The sequence below is a fragment of the Perognathus longimembris genome, chromosome 5, assembly GCF_023159225.1.
Source record: "Perognathus longimembris pacificus isolate PPM17 chromosome 5, ASM2315922v1, whole genome shotgun sequence".
Taxonomy (NCBI): domain Eukaryota; kingdom Metazoa; phylum Chordata; class Mammalia; order Rodentia; family Heteromyidae; genus Perognathus; species Perognathus longimembris.
In genome coordinates, this window is record NC_063165.1 from 7,167,874 (window position 1) to 7,185,450 (window position 17,577).

Consider the following 17,577-nt stretch of genomic DNA (forward strand, 5'->3'; position numbering starts at 1 on the left):
CAACACATTAGGATGCAGGAAGTACTGTTAAAGAGTTAAGGTGTCAAAATACATTGTTGCCTTTTCCTAAGGAAAAATACTTTTGTGTGTGTCTACTGGTTCTGGGCCTTGAACTCTGAACCTGGGCACCATCCTTTTTTCTTTTTTTAACCAGTCATGTGGCTTGAACTCAGGGCTTGGGCACTCTCCTCCAAGCTTCTTTGTGCTCAAGGCAATCACTCTACCACTTGAGCCACAGCACCACTTCCAGCCTTTTTTGAGTAGTTTGTTGAAGAGTCTCATGGACTTTCCTGCTTAGGCTGGCTTTGAACTGCGATCCTCAGATCTGAGCCTCCTGAATAGCTAAGATTACAGGCGTGAGCCATCAGTGCCTGGCCGAAAAATACTTCTTACCTAAAAAGTAAACTTATTTGAGTCCTTTGCTAGGTTATTGTGATATTTTTCTCTCTTTTCTTAACTCTTCACTTAAAAGTGAGGTTATATAGTAAAGATGATGAGCCAGCAGTGAAATTACAACTTCTACCACATAAACATGATATCATCACACTTCTTGGTGTTGGAGGCCATTGGATAACGACAGAAGAAAACCTCCAGGTATTATTAGAAACAATAATATAATTAACTAGAACGGTATAAATTCTGGAGTATACTGTTCCTTTAAAGGAATGTAGCTTCTTTTTCATGTTAGTTAAGTGCTGGCCAAAATGTTAAAATATTGCCTGGTGGGGAGGTCATTTAGTTAGAATGGACTATATGGTGGTTGTTGTTTTTTAGTGATTTGGAAGTCATGGCTCCTGAATGTTTATGTTGTAAAACTTTTAATTTAAAATGTTTACATTGTGTCTCAAATAACACTGTAATGTAACAAAGATACTTCAAAGAGTATTTAAAATGATCATAGTTTTTGTTATTCAAATTAGCATTATAAATAACTTATCTATTGGTTAGGTTACCTCCCAAGTTTGTTTGGCCGTATTCTAATTAAATATTTATTATGTCGTGGCTTATGTACAAATACTACTATTTTCATATGCCAATGTTGACTTTTCAGTGTGTTCATAATGTATTCGTGAAGCATATTCATGAAGGTGACTGATAGTTTACCTGACACCAAAGCCCCCTGGCCTTCTAGACTGGCCTGAATCTGCCCTGTACTTATCACCTTGCCAGTTCATTGTTTTAGACCATGAGGTAGACAAGAAAACATGTTGTTTACATAACATTGTTGTTAAAGTGTGTGAACTGTTTGGACTGTGTGTGTGTGTGAGAGAGAGACAGACAGACAGACAGAAAGAGAGAGAGATTTCAACAATATTTAATTTATCTAGAAGTTTTTCTGGCTCAAGATTGCAGTCTTCCTTTTGCTGTTAAGCTCATAGTAATTGGTCTTTGTTTATTCCTTCAAAGCTGGATCCTCCAGATAGCCACTGCCTCTTCCTCAAGGGAGCAACAGTGGCCTTCCTTAATGACGAAGTTTGGAATCTGTCAAATATACAGCAAGGAAAATATCTATATATCCTTTTTTCTACTAGTTTCTAGCTTGAAATGTACCTTGTATTCCTAAATTCTTTCATCATGATAAGAAATAGCAAATAGCTATTAAGTTTCCTTGAATACATTCTAAATGACCTTCCAGGTATTTGTTTTAACATTTAAAAGAACTTTACGGGATTGAGAATATGGCCTAGTGGTAGAGTGCTTGCCTAGTATACATGAAGCCCTGGGTTTGATTCCTCAGCACCACATATATAGAAAAAGTCAGAAATGGCGCTGTGGCTCAAGTGGTAGGGTGCTAGTCTTGAGCAAAAAAAAAAAGAAGAAGCGAGGGACAGTGCTCAGGCCCTGAGTTCAAGCCCCAGGACTGGCAAAATAAATAAATAAAATAAAAGAACTTTACAAGATATAAGTACTGCTATCATCTCTGCCTTACAGGTGAAAAAAAACAAAACCCAAAGCATACAGAACCAGAACCAGAATCACAGCCAGTTGCTGTCCCTCCTGACTCATGTAAAGGTGCTGTTAACCTACTTGACAAATCCCCAGTCCACACTGGAACACAATATGTTTATATGAAATGATATTAAATATTTCATAGTCATATATATGCTATATACAAGCTGTCCCAACTTATCAATGATAGTTCATGTTAAGATTTTTTTAACCTATCCAGTCATAATGACATTGTTTTATATTCTAGCTATGCACCATTATTCTCAGATTATTAGCTTTTGAACCTGTTTCAACTATATTAGTTGACAATGTAAACCTAATGTAGTTGCTAAATGCCATACACTAGATGAAAATGGAAATCATACACCATTACATCACTGTTAATTGGGATGAGTACTCATCACGGGCTGGGACGTAGCTCAGTGGCAAAGCACTTGCATAGCAAGTGCAACGTCCTGGGTTCGATCCCCAGTACCAAAAAAGAAAAGCCAAAATCAGTACTCATCACCTAAGTGCTAGGCTTGATAATTTTCATCATTTACCCTTAGAAGTTGAGGCCATGGTCTACCGCCAGTTCTGTTAAATCATTTCTTTAATTTAGAAATAAACTTGACTATGGTTTTATAATACTTTGAATGAAGAGTGCAAAACTTTTTTTTTTTTTTTTTTTTTTTTTTGGCCAGTCCTGGGCTTGGACTCAGGGCCTGAGCACTGTCCCTGGCTTCTTTTTGCTCAAGGCTAGCACTCTGCCACTTGAGCCACAGCGCCCCTTCTGGCCGTTTTCTGTATATGTGGTGCTGGGGAATTGAACCCAGGGCCTCATGTGTAAGAGGCAAGCACTCTTGCCACTAGGCCATGTCCCCAGCCCGCAAAACATTTTTTAGAAAGAAAAAATGACCAGCCTGGCATCTTCTGCTTACTGAATAGACTAGTTTAATTTTCTCTTATTTATGTTGTCTCCTTAACTGTCCTTCTAGCTACGTATCTTAAAGGATGTGATGGAGAAGTTGTCATCTGGTGTTTTTAGGTATGCAAAAGAAACTAAATCATAGTTCTTGTGTTTTTCTATTCTCAAGGAGATAACATGGGCATTTCGTTGTTTTTTTCCTTTCAGCATACTTACTGTCTTTTTATTATTTAGTGTTGAAAAATGGATGCTGTAATATTCCAAATCTATAAGCTTTTCTCCCTTCATTCCATCCTGTATCTTAACCTTTTTTTTTTTTTTTTTTTTTTTTTTGGCCAGTCCTGGGCCTTGGACTCAGGGCCTGAGCACTGTCCCTGGCTTCTTCCCGCTCAAGGCTAGCACTCTGCCACTTGAGCCACAGCGCCGCTTCTGGCCGTTTTCTGTATATGTGGTGCTGGGGAATCGAACCTAGGGCCTCGTGTATCCGAGGCAGGCACTCTTGCCACTAGGCTATATCCCCAGCCCCTGTATCTTAACCTTTGCTTTTCCTCATTACTTAAAAAGGGGATAAAAGGAAATATGGGACATGTAGGTGAATGCCCACACTTCAAATGCCTTGGAGGCAAAGGCAGAAGTATCTGGAGTTGGAGGTTCAGCCTGGGCTGTTACACAGTGAGACCCTATCTCAAAACAAACAACAAAAATCTTAACCAGGGCTGGGGATATGGCCTAGTGGCAAGAGAGCTTGCCTTGTATACATGAGGCCCTGGGTTCGATTCCCCAGCACCACATATAGAGAAAACGGCCAGAAGTGGCGCTGTGTCTCAAGTGGTAGAGTGCTAGCTTTGAGCAAAAGGAAGCCAAGGACAGTGCTCAGGCCCTGAGTCCAAGGCCCAGGACTGGCAAAAAAAAAAATCTTAATCAGTTCTCCATGGGAGCAGGTATTCACCTGTTACCCTAGCCTCTAAGAGGCTGAGACAGGAGGAGTGTTAAGTTTGAGGTGGCCTGAGCTATAATAGCAACACCTTATCAAAACAAGATTTATTTTTGCCAGTATTGGGGTTTGAACCTCAAGGATGGCTAGGCTTACTTGCTCAGCTGGCTCTTGAGCCACGCCTTTTATTGTGCCAATGCAGGGGCTTGAGCTCTTGTTTGGCTTTTGTTGTGTAAGGCTTGCACTCCATCACTTTGAGCCACGCCTCCACTTCCCAGCCCAGCTTTTTGCTGGTTATTTTGGAGATGGAGTCTTGACTTTTCCGCCCATGCTGACTTTCAACCTCTGTCCTCCAGATCTCAGCTTCCTAATTAACAAGGATTACAGAAGTGAACCACTGGTAGTGCTAGGCTACTTACTCAAGCACTTTTACAGTGGAAATAGCAGTGGGCAAGTTTGAAATATTTGAAGCAATATAACCATCCTGTGAGTTCTGCTCATCTGTAATTAGACCTGACATGCCTCATGATTTTCTTCCTCAGACCTCAGTTGGATGAACCCATTCCATTGTATGAGGCAAAAGTTTCCATGGAAGTTGTTCAGAAAAATCAAGGAAGAAAAAAGCAAGTGGTTCAGTTTTAATTTTCTTCTTTGCCAGACCTCAGTTGGATGTACTCATTCCAGTATTTGGAGCCAGTTGTCTTTGAAAAATTTTGAGAAAAATCAAGGAAGATTAAAAAAAGAAAGAAAAAGAAAAAAAAATCCAGCTAATTCCATTTTGAAGCATGTTTTCCTGGATGTTCAGTTTGTGACATACATATCTGACAAGCATTTGCGAGAGTGCCGTGGATGTGATTTAGGTGTTCATTTTCACATCTGGAGGGAATGATCGGTTTTAAGTTATTGTTTCTATGCATTTTTGCCTATCTATAAAATTCCTTAAGAAAAAAACCAACACCCTCCTTTCTGCAAAAAGCACCGTATTTTTATACATGTTATAGGTCTTTGCTGTACCGTCAAAAAGATTGTTAACAGTTTCCTATCAACTCCGTTGTTCTCCACATCGTCTTTTCCTAACAATCTCCCCCCACCCCCCCGTCATAATGGAAGCGTCATCCGGGTTCCTTCTCCGGCCTCCACGTGCCCGACCCCCGGCCAGCCGCTTGCTCGAGGAGGTTTGCGGAGACTCTGCCACTCTGACTTCTTCGGTAACCCTCGTCGTGGCAGCTGCGGAGCACGCGCGGAAGGCGGGGTGGCCGGCCGGAGGGGGCGCACGAGGGGTGTCGGAGGCCGCGTTACCTCGGTGCAGATGGGCGGCGGGGCGGAGGCCCGGGCCCCGGCACCGCCCCGGGACGCCGCCAGCCGCGCTCCGGAAGGTCCCGGCGCGGCTCTCCCGTCACCGCCGGCTCAGGCGCGACGACTGCGGTCCACCACCCGGGCGCCAGGCGACGAGCCCCGGCCGAGGTCTCAACCAGCGCTCCGCCCGCCGGCGGCCCGACGGCCCGGCGCACAGGTGCCCGCGGATTCCGGAGAAGCCGGCCCCGGGCGCCGTCTCCCTCCCGGGCGGCCCACGGCGCAGGCTCCGCGCGGCGCGGGGCGGGGCCACGCCGGGGAGGGGCGGGGCCACGCCGGGGCGGCTCGAGTCGCGCTCGGCGGCGCGCCGCGTCGGGGGCGGGGCCGGCGCGCGCGGGAAGGGCTGGCGGGGCCGCCGGCAGCCTCCGGGCCCACGCGTCATGGCCGTGTCCGTGCCGGGCTACTCGCCCAGCTTCAAGAGGCCCCCCGAGAAACTGCGTCTCCGACGGAAAAGGACGCGGAGCTCCGGGGCCGCCGCCTCCCAGGCCCCCGAGCCACCGGAGCCCGCGGCACGCCGGGCCGCCCTGGCGGCGGGGCTGCCCCTCCGCCCCTTCCCCTCCGCGGCGGTCCGAGGCGGCGGCGGCCGGCCCGCGGCTCCGAGGAACCCCTTCGCCCGCCTGGACAACCGCCCGCGGGCCGCCGCCGAAGGCCCCGACGTGCGGCAGGAGGCGCCGGGCCCGGTGAGTGCCTCGGTCGGGCCTGGCCGTCGAGGGGCGCGGCCCCTCAGGGTGGGCCGGCCGCGGTGCGAGGCCGGGAAAAGAGCGCGAAGAGTTTACCGTGCCGCCAGTGGCAGGAGGGGACGGCTGCCCTCGGAAGTCCCGGTTTGTGGGGGTTAGCCGGGTGTCGGGGTGCCCCCACCCCCAGCCTCGGCCCTCCGTGGTGGTGTGGGGGGGTGCCTAGAGATAAACTGGGAAGCTGGGAAGCACGTTCGGACACCCGGTCCTCGAGGGGTTAACCCAGGACCCCCCCCCTTCCTCCCCCCCACCGTGGCCTGGGCTCCCCGCTTTCGAGGCCTCAGAATTTTCTGGGGATGAAGGAATGTTGAGGGTGAGGCTGCACTAGCCTCGTCTTTCCTTGCAGCCTTTTTGGATCTTTTAGTTTAAGGTGTGCACATCAGTTGTTAAATGTGCAAAGCCCACCTAGCCGCTTTCTCCCTTAAAGCTCCGACAAAACAGTTGTTTTTCATACTCTCAGCCTCCAGATCATAAAAGAGAAAATGATTCCCTATTGGGAGAGCTGCTACCGGAAAAGACGACTATCACAGAAATGTCCAAGGTAATACTTGTTCATAAGTTACATTCTTATAAACTCAGACGCATTTTTGCTTCATTAAGAGGGCTGAAAATGTGGCATTAGTCAAGCTGCAGGATTTGGTGTGATAAATACATGCATGCTATCACTCTGGAGTGGTCACCAGCACTAAAGTAGACAGAACACACGGGTTATTCCTCTACTCCCATCACTTTTTAATACTTGTTCCTCTGTGGTGAGTATCTCCTACTCATCCTGCAGAGGCAGCCCCAGCTTAGCTACTCAGTCTTCAAATACCAGATTACCTCTATAGACATAGCATTGAACCTTGCTGTCTGTGCCTCGGCCAACACACACTTTCTAACCCAAGTATTTCTGTTGTGATAGATAATTCATACCTTGTCCTAATGGAGACGGCATTTTCCCTTGTACACATGAAGGGCCTTCAGGTAGTCTGTTTCTCATTGTGGCCTCTTAAAAGAGTCCTACATGAGTTTCCTGCTAGAGAAGAAGCTTAGCCTTGTCCTAGAGTTTCAGATGCTTAAAAGATACTCTTAAATACTGGGAGGATTTTTTTGGGGGGGGGGAGGCAAACTTTTTTATTTGCTTGGCTGTGGGGGCAGGGGTAAGAGCAGAGACAAAGGGCTTCTCCCTAAGGTCTTCTCTGTTTTGTTTACCTTACCATTGGGGAAGGTTGGGGGACACCAGCTTCTTAAGGTTTCCCTTGTCTATAAGTGGTGGGTAACAGCCTGCATGACCCCTACACAAATACCTCCCATGCACCAAATTGGATTCCCATGATTCTGATTTCTAGCTTGCGTTGGCTGAGTTCTTTAGCATTGTAAAAAGGGAAATGTACTCTTCCTCCACTACCACCCTCAACAAATTTTCACTTCTCCAGAGGTACTCAGAACAGCTTAGTTTAGACCCTTCCAATCTTTTTCAGTATGTAATACATTCTTAATAGTATTATATGGTTAGAATAATTTTGATGTTTGAGTAATCTAAGTATATATTAATCATTTTCACAGGTTGCTGGCTTTTTATCTTGAAAGTAACCTTTATATTCTTGTTTTTTGAAAGACTCAACACCTATCATCCTTTGAATCGGATACTCCATCTTCAGAAAGTACTGAGTTACCTGTGGACTGGAGCATTAAAACTCGACTCCTTTTCACCTCTTCTCAACCCTTTACCTGGGCAGATCACGTGAAAGCACAGGAAGAAGCTCAAGGTCTTATCCAACATTGTAGGGCAGTAGAAGTTACTTTGCCCCAAAATATTCAGGTAATTCTGAAATAAAGCGCCCATGGTTTAAAGTAATGAGTTAAGTATAAAATGCTCCTCTGTAAAATACCAAAAATACTTCTTTCCATTAAAGTTTTCTGATATTTAAAGACACAGGAAAGGAACTTTTGTTTCTCTTAGATAATATATTCAAATGCATTTAAGGCTTTTTAAGAAACTTTTGGGAGCCGGGAACTGTTGGCTCATGCCTATAATCCTAGCTGCTCAGGAGGCTGAGATCTGAGGATCGAGGTTTGAAGCCAGCCAGGGCAAGAAAGTCCATGAGACTCTTAACTCCAATAAACTATTCAGAAAAAGCCAGAACTGGGGCTGTTGCTCAAGTGTTATAGCACTATCCTTGAGCACAAAAGAGGATCAAGGACCGGGCCCAGGCCCTGAGCTCACGGGCCCCTGAGTACACGCCCCAGGACTTGCAAAAACAAAAAGTACTGGGAAATGAAACCTAATTGAGTGCAACTATAAGAGCACGCAGATTTTACTGATTTTCTTGCTTTTAGGACATGCTGGATTTTTTTTTTTTTTTTTTTGCCAGTCCTGGGCCTTGGACTCAGGGCCTGAGCACTGTCCCTTGCTTCTTCCCGCTCAAGGCTAGCACTCTGCCACTTGAGCCACAGCGCCACTTCTGGCCGTTTTCTGTATATGTGGTGCTGGGGAATCGAACCCAGGGCCTCATGTATACGAGGCAAGCTCTCATGCCACTAGGCCATATCCCCAGCTCTGGATTTTTTTCTTGATATGCACAAATTCTTGCTACTTGAGTAATAGTCTTGTAAATTTAGTGAGCTAATGAGTTTATAATGGTTTTAGAGACATACAACTTCCTCACTGTGAAGCATCTCAACAACTCAAAACTAGTTTATAAAGGCTTACCTAAAAGGGGACCTAGTGTATCTTTTTCAGTTAATGGATCAGGATGAAAAATAATTGGCATTATAGGTGTTGACTGGCTACTTTCCCGTGCTTTCATAGAGGAAGGAGAGCGAGTAGAGTGCAACACATACATTCCTACCCTTTATTGCAGAAAAGCTAGTCTATTCTCAGGAGTGGTAGAAACAAGAGAAAATTCCCATCTCTGTGGTTTCTCTAAGACAGTATAACGGATAATGATTGCTTGCCAGAAAGGCTATCCCAAACAAAGATGTACTACATTTTAACTTTTCTAAGAGTTAATTCTACAGGTTGAAATTCTTTCTGTGTGTAGGAATTGAGTTTATGTAGAAAGCAGTAGTGTCTCATGATTTCTGTTCCTCTGGATTTTAGGATCCCAAACTCTGCACTGAGTTACGGTGTGCCTTCCAGCAGAGTCTTATCTACTGGCTCCACCCTGCCTTGCCTTGGCTACCACTGTTCCCTCGTATTGGAGCTGATAGAAAAATGACTGGAAAGTCAAGCCCTTGGTCAAATGATGAATCCCTGCAGCACATTTTAATGAGTGACTGGTAAGATTAATAGGCTTGCATAATACATTGGTGAGTTTTCATTTAGCACTGTTGTCTCTTTACTATATTTGTGATTTGGAAATGAATAGCAGTAAAAGGAGCCTCAACTTTCTGCATTTCATCAGAAACCACTAATTAACATTTAATTGCTTCTTCTTCATATATCAAAATATGGAATATATATGTACTAGATACATACAGACACATAGAATTCTTTGTCATTACTTCCTGTCAGTTTTCTTTTTGTTTCTGTTCGCTATGTTGCTTAGAGCAAGTCAGCAATCAGTTATCAATGAAGTGTTAGAGAAAAACTGGTAGTGTTTATGTGGTAAATGCTGTTTGTTACAAGGACTGTGAGGTCATCAGTGAGATCCCATTACCAATTGCAGTTCTTTAGAGCCAAGTTATAACTAACAACAGAAATTCAAGTCTGTTTATGAAATATTTGTTGTGTTTTAAACGAGCTGAGTATCAAACCAAATTGTACAAAATTAAATTTTTCACACTGAGTTAAATGTTTAATAACACCTAGAGAAAAGTTCTTTTCTTTCCTAGGTCTGTGAGCATTACTTCGCTATATAACCTGCTGAAGTCAAAACTGTGTCCCTACTTCTACGTTTGTACCTACCAGTTCACGGTCCTGTTCCGAGCAGCAGGATTGTCAGGGAGTGATGTCATCACAGCTCTCCTCTCTCCTACAACAAGAGGACTGAGAGAAGCTATGAAAAATGAAGGTAAAAGCTTAGGTTTGCAGTTCGACAACTATTGTCTTTATAGTAAACTTGCTTTAATCTGAATTGTCTTTATCAGTTACCTGTATTATTTTAAGAAATACATTCATTTCTGAGTTTGGTTTTGTGTTTTTCCTATTTGGTAAGCTGCCCCTTCCCCATAGCTATAAGTTAATCATGTGCCTTTCTCTGATCTCTAAAGTTAAGCACATAAAGAGCCAGAAAGTCAGTTTCTGAATGGACTCCTTCAGAATTTCTTTTATAGTAAGGTATCTATCCCCCCCCCATAATGTGATTTTGAAAACAGGTCAGCACATTCACTGATGGATATAACCAGCAGTCAGCACATTTTCAAAAAGTAAACTGGAATGCAGTGTAATTTGTGAAAAAGTAATAATATATATTGAATATATGTATTATTTATTTATTTATTACCAGTCCTGGGGCTTGAACTCAGGGCCTGAGCACTGTCCCTGGCTTCTTTTTGCTCAAGGCTAGCACTCTGACACTTGAGTCATAGTGCCACTTCTGGCCATTTTCTATATATGTGGTGCTGAGGAATCGAACCCAGGGCTTCATGTACATGAGGCAAGCACTCTACCACTAGGCCATATTCCCAGCCCCTGAATATATATTTCCTGAACTTTATTGAAAAATATATATGTGTATTGTGGTATCAAGTTTCAGGCTAGTGGTAGATCACCTGCCTACCAAGCTTCAGGCCCTTTATTCAAAGCCCAAATACCATCCAGGCACTGGTAGGTCCTGCCTGTAATCCTAGCTTCTCAGGAGGCTGAGATCCAGAGGATTAGTGTTGGAAGTCAGCCTAGACAGGAAAGACCTTGAGACTCTTATCTACAATTAACTACCAAAGTGCCAGAAGTTGAGCTGTGGGTGAAATTTTATATTGCCAGCTTTGAGCAAAAAAAGCTAAGGGGCAGAGCCCAGGTCTTGAGTTCAGGTCTCAGTATTGGCACAAGAAAGGAAAAAAAGGAAAGTTGGGCATGGTAGCTTACACCTGTCATCTCACCATTTGGGAGGCTGGGGCAAGATGATCATGAGTTTCAGCCCAGCTGGGTCTGCAAGGCAGACTTGGTCTCCAGAGAGAGATAGGTAGGCAGGCACGAAAGGGAAAGGGAAAGGAGCTTAGCGATTACTGCTTTAATATATTAGCCAGGTGTAAAAAGTCAAGTTTTATATTTTGTACCCTAAAAGGACATTCCATAAGTAACTTTTAAAGAAAACTGAGTATGTTTTTGTTTTTCTCATGTAGGCATTGAATTTTCCCTGCCTTTAATAGAAGAAAATGCTCTTAAGAAGAAAGTATATGGAACAAGCTTGGGACATGGGGAGTATGTGATTAAAATAACCTTTTACATAGCCCAGTGACTTAACATTAAGTGCAGTCCATTTGTGAAAGTAACTATTTGGTGAAATTGGATCACTAACGACTGCGATTTCCTAGGGAGCAAGCAGTCAGTGATGAAGATGAAGAGGAAAGCTTTTCTTGGTTAGAAGAGATGGGTGTACAAGATAAGATTAAAAAGCCAGATATACACTCCATCAAACTGTATCCTTTTAGTTGCTATTCACAATAATCAGTTTTTATTGAATTAAGTTAGTGGTGAATTTTAACATTGACTGGCAGGTTTAACTTACTAAAATCTTAAATTATCTTAAGGTTTTACTAATCCTCCAGACAAAGTATTCCACTTCAAGTTTTAGGGTGAATAGTGTCTTAGGTTTGGTTTTTTGGTGATCCTTGGGCTTGAACTCAGGGCCTGGGCACTGTTCCTGAGCTTTTTTGCTCAAGACTAGCACTCTACTTCAACCACAGCTCTACTTTGTTAATTGGAAATAAGAGTCGCATGGATTTTCCTGCCTGGACTGGCTTTAAACCATAGTCTTCAGATCTCAGCCTCCTGAGTAGTTGGAATTACAAGCACGAGCCCCTGATATCGGCAATGGAAAATAGTTTTTACCTAAAGAATGAGTTTGTTTTTGTGGTTATCAGTTTCTAGCAAATTTAAGTGGTCAGCATTTTGTTTCAAAATCTTATTACTGTGAATTCAGTGGGGAGGGAGGGACAGCAGCATTTTGTTTTGGGTAAAAGAGGTCCCAGGTGATTCAGAATTAAAATAACAGTTTCCTTGTTGGTATGGTTTATGCTATTGCAATTTCCTTGATTGTTATCTTCAGCCGTAAAGAGAGACATGAGGTACAAATGGATCACAGACCAGAGTCTGTAGTGTTGGTGAAAGGAATCAATACCTTCACATTGCTCAACTTTTTGATTAACTGCAAGAGTGTAGTTGCTACCTCAGGTGTACAGGCAGGACTTCCACCAACTCTCTTATCACCTGTGGCTTTCCGAGGTGCCACAATGCAAATGCTTAAGGTAATTCAAAAAATTCTGTACCCAGTCACTTGCTGTACCGAAGCTTTTTAGAGAGATAAGAGGAGGAAGTACTCTAGTGAACTTGGCTTAGCACTTGCTTTGCAGACTGTTACGCTTACCATTTGCACCATGCCTATAGCCCATTTTGCTTTACTTACTTTGCAGGTAGTGTCTCATACTTTTGCCCATCCTTGACCAGCCCTCCAACCTATCCATCCCACTCACTGGGGATAACACCACCACATTCAGCTTTTTTGCTGAAATGGCATCTTCTAGTTAAGGCTGGCCTCAAACCACACACCTCTTACGTAGCTAGGGTTAAAGACGGGAGCCTCTATGCAAGTGTTTTACATTTAAAGCTTTTTCTTTTTGGGTGAGTTTTTTGTGTGCTTGGGGATGTATGGGTGGCCCTAGGCCTTGCACTTACTAGATAAGCACTCTGCCACTTGACTCAGCATCCTTGCATGACCAGCCTGGACTACTATGCTCATCAGCTTGATTTTTTGTGTGTGTGTCAGTTGTGGGGCTTATAACTCAGGGCCTAGGCACTATCTCCAAGCTCTTTTTGCTCAAGGCTAGTGCTCTCCTACTTTAAAACCACAGCTTCACTTCCAGCTTTTGAGTGGTTAGTTGGAGATGAAAGTCTCACAGGGACTTTTCTGCTCAGACCTCAACCTCCTGAGTAGCTAGGATTACAGGCATGAGCTACTAGCACCCAGTCTCAGCTTGATTTTTGAGGAAGGTCTCACCAACATTTTTGCCCAGACTAGCCATGAACTTCATTCAGTCCTCCCATCTCCACCTTCAGCTGGAATTCCATATGTGTACCACCATTGATTGTCTGGCCCTCCATTCTTGACTTGCACACACACACAACACACCCTGGATCATAGCACTTGGGAGGTTGAGGCAGGATGATCCCAACTTTTTTGTGTGTGCCAGGCCTGATCACAACTTTTAAGGCCACCCTTGCCTGGACCACATGACAAGACCCTTTCTCAAAACCCTTGGGTCCTTGTGAGAATAATTGTGTTCTATACTTTTTTTTTTTTTTTTTTTTGGCCAGTCCTGGGCCTTGGACTCGGGGCCTGAGCACTGTCCCTGGCTTCTTTTTGCTCAAGGCTAGCACTCTACCACTTGAGCCACAGCGCCAATTCTGGCCGTTTTCTGTATATGTGGTGCTGGGGAATCGAACCCAGGGCCTCATGTATACAAGGCAAGCCCTCTTGCCACTAGGCCATATCCCCGGCCCCTGTTCTATACTTTTGTAAATAGTTTTTGTTTTGTTTTGACTGGTCCTAGGGCTTGAACTCAGGGCCTGAACACTGTCCCTGAACATCTTTTGCTCAAGGCTAGCACTCTACCATTTGAGACACAGTGCCACTTCCAGTTTTTTCTGTTTATGGTACAGAGTAATCAACACTCAGCGCTTCATGCATGCTAGGCAAGCACTTTACCACTAAGCCACAGTCCCATCCATGTAGATAGTTCCAGTGGAAAGTATGTGTTGTTGAAGGTAATATATATGCAGTAATAGCAAAAGAATGAATTTTGGAACTTCCCAGTATCCCGTGGTAATGTAGTAAAATCAGGTAAGGTAGTTTAAACTTTATCCCCCAGAATATAATGCAACTTAGAATGTTAAAAAGCATGGTGAACACTGAAAGCTTACTGTTTTTTCTCACATTTGTGTTGAGGCCTTAGGAACGCCTTTCGTTCCAGTTATTAATAGTTATTCACATTTTGAACTAAGGGACAAAAACTTGATTATAAACTTTTCTTTAAATTTTCATGAAGGCACGAAGTGTTAATGTAAAGACACAAGCCCTTTCTGGATACAAAGATCAATTTAGCTTGGAGATTACTGGACCCATCATGCCTCATGCTGTACATTCTGTGACCATGCTACTCAAATCTTCCCAGAGCGGGTCATTCTCTGCAGGACTGTATCCACATGAGCCGACCACTGTATTTAATATCTGCTCACCACTGAGTAAGGTACTAGATAAAGTAAGTATCTACTGTAGTTGTGATTTCCTCTAGGTGGAAGAAGTATCTGTGCTGTCATCTTTGTTTCAAATTAGAAAACTTAGGTAGTTGTGAGTTACTAACAGATCACATCTCCATATATATACATTGCTTTTTGTTAAATCTTTCTGAACTCCAAGCTGCTGGCTATACCACTAACATCTCAAATCCATTTTGACAGTTCTGAGGCAAAGAATATTAGCACCCAATTCCTTCATAGTGTAGGAGAGTTCCAGTATTTACCTAACCATATTTATCTCTAACTCTTAAGCATAATTTTTTTATTTTTATTAAACGTGTAGTATGTAAACACATGCAAACATATTCATAAAGTACAGAAATAAGCTGTGAAATTTTTCTTTATCAAGGCAGACATCAGTAAATCCCAGTGCCTCAGTAGGCTAAGGTCAGAAGGATCACAATTCAAAGCCAGCCTGGGCAGAAAAGTTCCAACAAAAAAGCAACCAGCAGGGCTGGGAATATGGCCTAGTGGCAAGAGTGCTTGCCTTGTATACATGAAGCCCTGGTGTTGATTCCTCAACACCACATATATGGAAAATGGCCGAAGTGGTGCTGTGGCTCAGTGGCCTGGAGTTCAAGGCCCAGGACTGGCAAAAAAAAAAAAAAAAAAAAAAAAGCAACCAGCAAAAAAGCAGGGCTTGAGATGTGTCTCCTGTGGTTGAGCACTAGCAGAGCAAGCTCAAGGCCCCAAGTTCAAACCTTGCCTACCACCTTAAAACAAAATGTTCTTGTAGACCGAAAGTGTAGCTCAGTGATAATTCACCAGCACTGGAACTAGGAGCTGGAAAGCCCTTCAGGAAAATTGACACATGTTGTTACATGTATCTTTGCAGTGATTTTTCCACTTTTCATCAGTGTATAGATTTCTACTTAGAGCTCTAATATAGCATACTGAAACTGCCATACACCAGTTTGCTATGCCTGTAGAAATGTTTTTACTGTTTTTACCCACGCAAAAATTCCTAATTCTACAACTAATCACATGAACCATTTTGTGAAGTGTCCATGGTACTTATTAAAAAGTGTTCAACAACTTATATGCTTTTTACTGACTTGTATAACATCTTTCCACAGGAGGTTGTCCATAAGGATCTTGCTAATTGTGGCTTGCACTCTGAGACTCTAAAACAACTTAGTCAAATACCACTACTGGGGAAATCATCTTTACGAAATATGGAAATGAGTGACTACAGTTATAAATGGAGATCCTGAACGCTAAAGTAAGCCTAAAAGGAATCTTTGAGGAAAAACCTCCTAGCAAGGAAATTCAAGATTCTTTTAAGCCTTTGACTTTTGAAGTTCATTTCAGAAGTTAAAGAAATACTTTAAAATACTGAAATATTTATATACATTTATTTATTACAAGGACTGAGCAATAGCATTAAGGCTTAAAATCAACATTTGATTTTACTATTTTCATAGTTTCTAGTATGAAGATGATACAAACTTTTTAAATCTTAAATAGCTTGTAGTGTTCTCTCTACAACTAATTGTAAACTGGGTGGAAATCTGAATTAAAAGTGTTTCATTATAAATGGGAAACTAAGACATTTATAAACTGTAGCAATCTGTCCGTTGGTATGGTGACTAATAGGTTGATTTATGAAAGTAGGAAATAAAGGTAGACAATAATGCAGAGCTGATTTTGGAAGCTTCTGTCTTAGTATCTTTAGTACTTTATTCTTCCAGTCTCTAGTACACTTAAAATGTTGTTTTAATGCATGCTAGTTCAAAAGGTATTGTGTAGATGGATGGGTAAGTGGTAATAGCTATTAATATCTAATGTGCTGCAGGTGTGTATGTGACACCAAATGTAAAATTCAATGTTTTAAAATAAATATGCCTAGAAACCAAAGCATTGAGTACAGAAATAAAGTAGTACTTAGGTGACGTGTACACATTCACTTTATAATGAGAATAAAACACCACATTTATTTTATTCCAGAGAAGTTTGTATTTGGGCCTTAAGCTTTTGAAAATAAAGTTTAGAGACACAGCATATGAATACCACTGTAATACACATGAAATATTCTATCAGACCCTAAAAATTAACATAAACTTAAGCTTTCTCATAGTCAACAAAATAGTGGCTGGTTGCCAATTTTATTAGATAAGTTGGTTACAGCATTTTTAATTATCATTTACGTCTATCTAGTTGTAGCTGAAATTCAAAATGCACATCAAAGTAAAACTATATCACAACTCAAGCCATACTAAATATACTTGGCCTCTGCAGTAGAATTCTAGTCAGACTTCATTTTGACTCCCTTCTTATGATGCAAGTGGCTTTAATGGGAACGCAGGACTTAGTGCTGATCATTATACAATATACCACTTTCTTTTGGTAACCTCTACAAAATTGTAAGGGGAGATGGTGGCAGTAGCCCTATGGAACAGATCTTTCGTTTGCCTCAATAACACTGGCCCAGTATCTGTCCAGCAGAACCCATTGTGAAATAGTACAAGGTGCACAGCCCTTCACTGATTACAGGCAAGTGTTACAGCAGCCTAGCCATAAGAAAAGGGAGTTACATCATAGTACAAAATACAGTATAAAAGCGTTATTTAACATTCCACACTGAAGATTACTGATGCCTTCAAACAATTGTTTGGATGTTAGCCACTTAAACAAATACATCACTAAGGTAAACAATATAAACATACCAAAACCCTGTATGGTTAAATACAATTTCCATGGTACAAAAATCAAAGCCTGGAGATGTTTGTACAGATTGCTTTTTACACAATGTCTTAAATTGCCAAATATTTACAACATTAAAGAGGAAATACATTGTGATGCAGAGTAAAATTATCTGAAATGATTAATATAAAACCTCAATCTATCTACGTGAGGCACTCCTGAAGCAAGTGGCATTAGCCATGAGGTCCTTTGGTACAAGGCCCATTGCTTGAAGAACCACAGTAGCTGCTGTGGCTTTAGCATGCTTCTTATTAGGGCTGGCAAAGCTGGGCTGGTAAGCGCTTCCATTTATCAATACCTATTCAAGAAAAACATACAATTGGGCTGGTAAGGGCTTCCATTTCTCAATACCTATTCAAGAAAAACATACAATAAGAACAGCATCAAACTTTAATATCTATTAGTTTTGTACTTTTTCACTAAATGCTAGAAAAATAATTTACAAAAATATAAAACCCATAATATGAAATTTAATCTCAGCCCAGAAATATTTTCCAAAATGGAACTGCAAACTAATAGCAGTTGTCCAAGTTGGAACAAATACTGATAATAGGTC

At 42.3% G+C, this 17,577-nt stretch overlaps 3 protein-coding genes across 8 annotated transcripts in view; 2 read left to right on the plus strand and 1 right to left on the minus strand.

Annotated features, from left to right (window-relative positions):
* Cryzl1 (crystallin zeta like 1) overlaps positions 1 to 4,837 on the plus strand; it is a 46,078-nt gene extending 41,241 nt beyond the window's left edge. For all 3 annotated transcript variants that reach the window (XM_048346275.1, XM_048346274.1, XM_048346277.1), the window contains 4 exons: positions 473 to 594; positions 1,408 to 1,513; positions 2,932 to 2,977; positions 4,334 to 4,837. In XM_048346275.1, coding sequence (XP_048202232.1) covers positions 473 to 594; positions 1,408 to 1,513; positions 2,932 to 2,977; positions 4,334 to 4,433 — 374 coding nt within the window. In that variant the 3' untranslated portion in view covers positions 4,434 to 4,837. The remainder of the gene's footprint in view (positions 1 to 472; positions 595 to 1,407; positions 1,514 to 2,931; positions 2,978 to 4,333) is intronic.
* A 636-nt stretch (positions 4,838 to 5,473) lies between these two features.
* Donson (DNA replication fork stabilization factor DONSON) lies at positions 5,474 to 16,175 on the plus strand. 2 transcript variants are annotated; one of them, XM_048346289.1, is made up of 10 exons: positions 5,474 to 5,824; positions 6,339 to 6,419; positions 7,479 to 7,682; positions 8,964 to 9,142; positions 9,698 to 9,876; positions 11,147 to 11,225; positions 11,339 to 11,443; positions 12,073 to 12,271; positions 14,069 to 14,281; positions 15,395 to 16,175. In XM_048346289.1, the coding sequence occupies exons 1-10, from the start codon at positions 5,525 to 5,527 to the stop codon at positions 15,530 to 15,532; spliced, it is 1,677 nt and encodes a 558-aa protein (XP_048202246.1). In that variant the 5' UTR covers positions 5,474 to 5,524; the 3' UTR covers positions 15,533 to 16,175. The 2 variants fall into 2 exon arrangements, with proteins under 2 accessions (XP_048202246.1, XP_048202247.1); XM_048346290.1 differs by having other exon boundaries at positions 14,069 to 14,269.
* A 57-nt stretch (positions 16,176 to 16,232) lies between these two features.
* The window catches only part of Son (SON DNA and RNA binding protein), a 34,662-nt gene continuing 33,317 nt past the window's right edge, over positions 16,233 to 17,577 (minus strand). For 2 of the 3 annotated variants that reach the window (XM_048346280.1, XM_048346279.1), the window contains one exon: positions 16,233 to 17,319. In XM_048346280.1, the coding sequence (XP_048202237.1) occupies positions 17,161 to 17,319 (159 nt within the window). In that variant the 3' untranslated portion in view covers positions 16,233 to 17,160. Of the gene's footprint in view, positions 17,373 to 17,577 lie in introns of all 3 variants that reach the window. The other variant, XM_048346281.1, reaches the window with a different exon arrangement.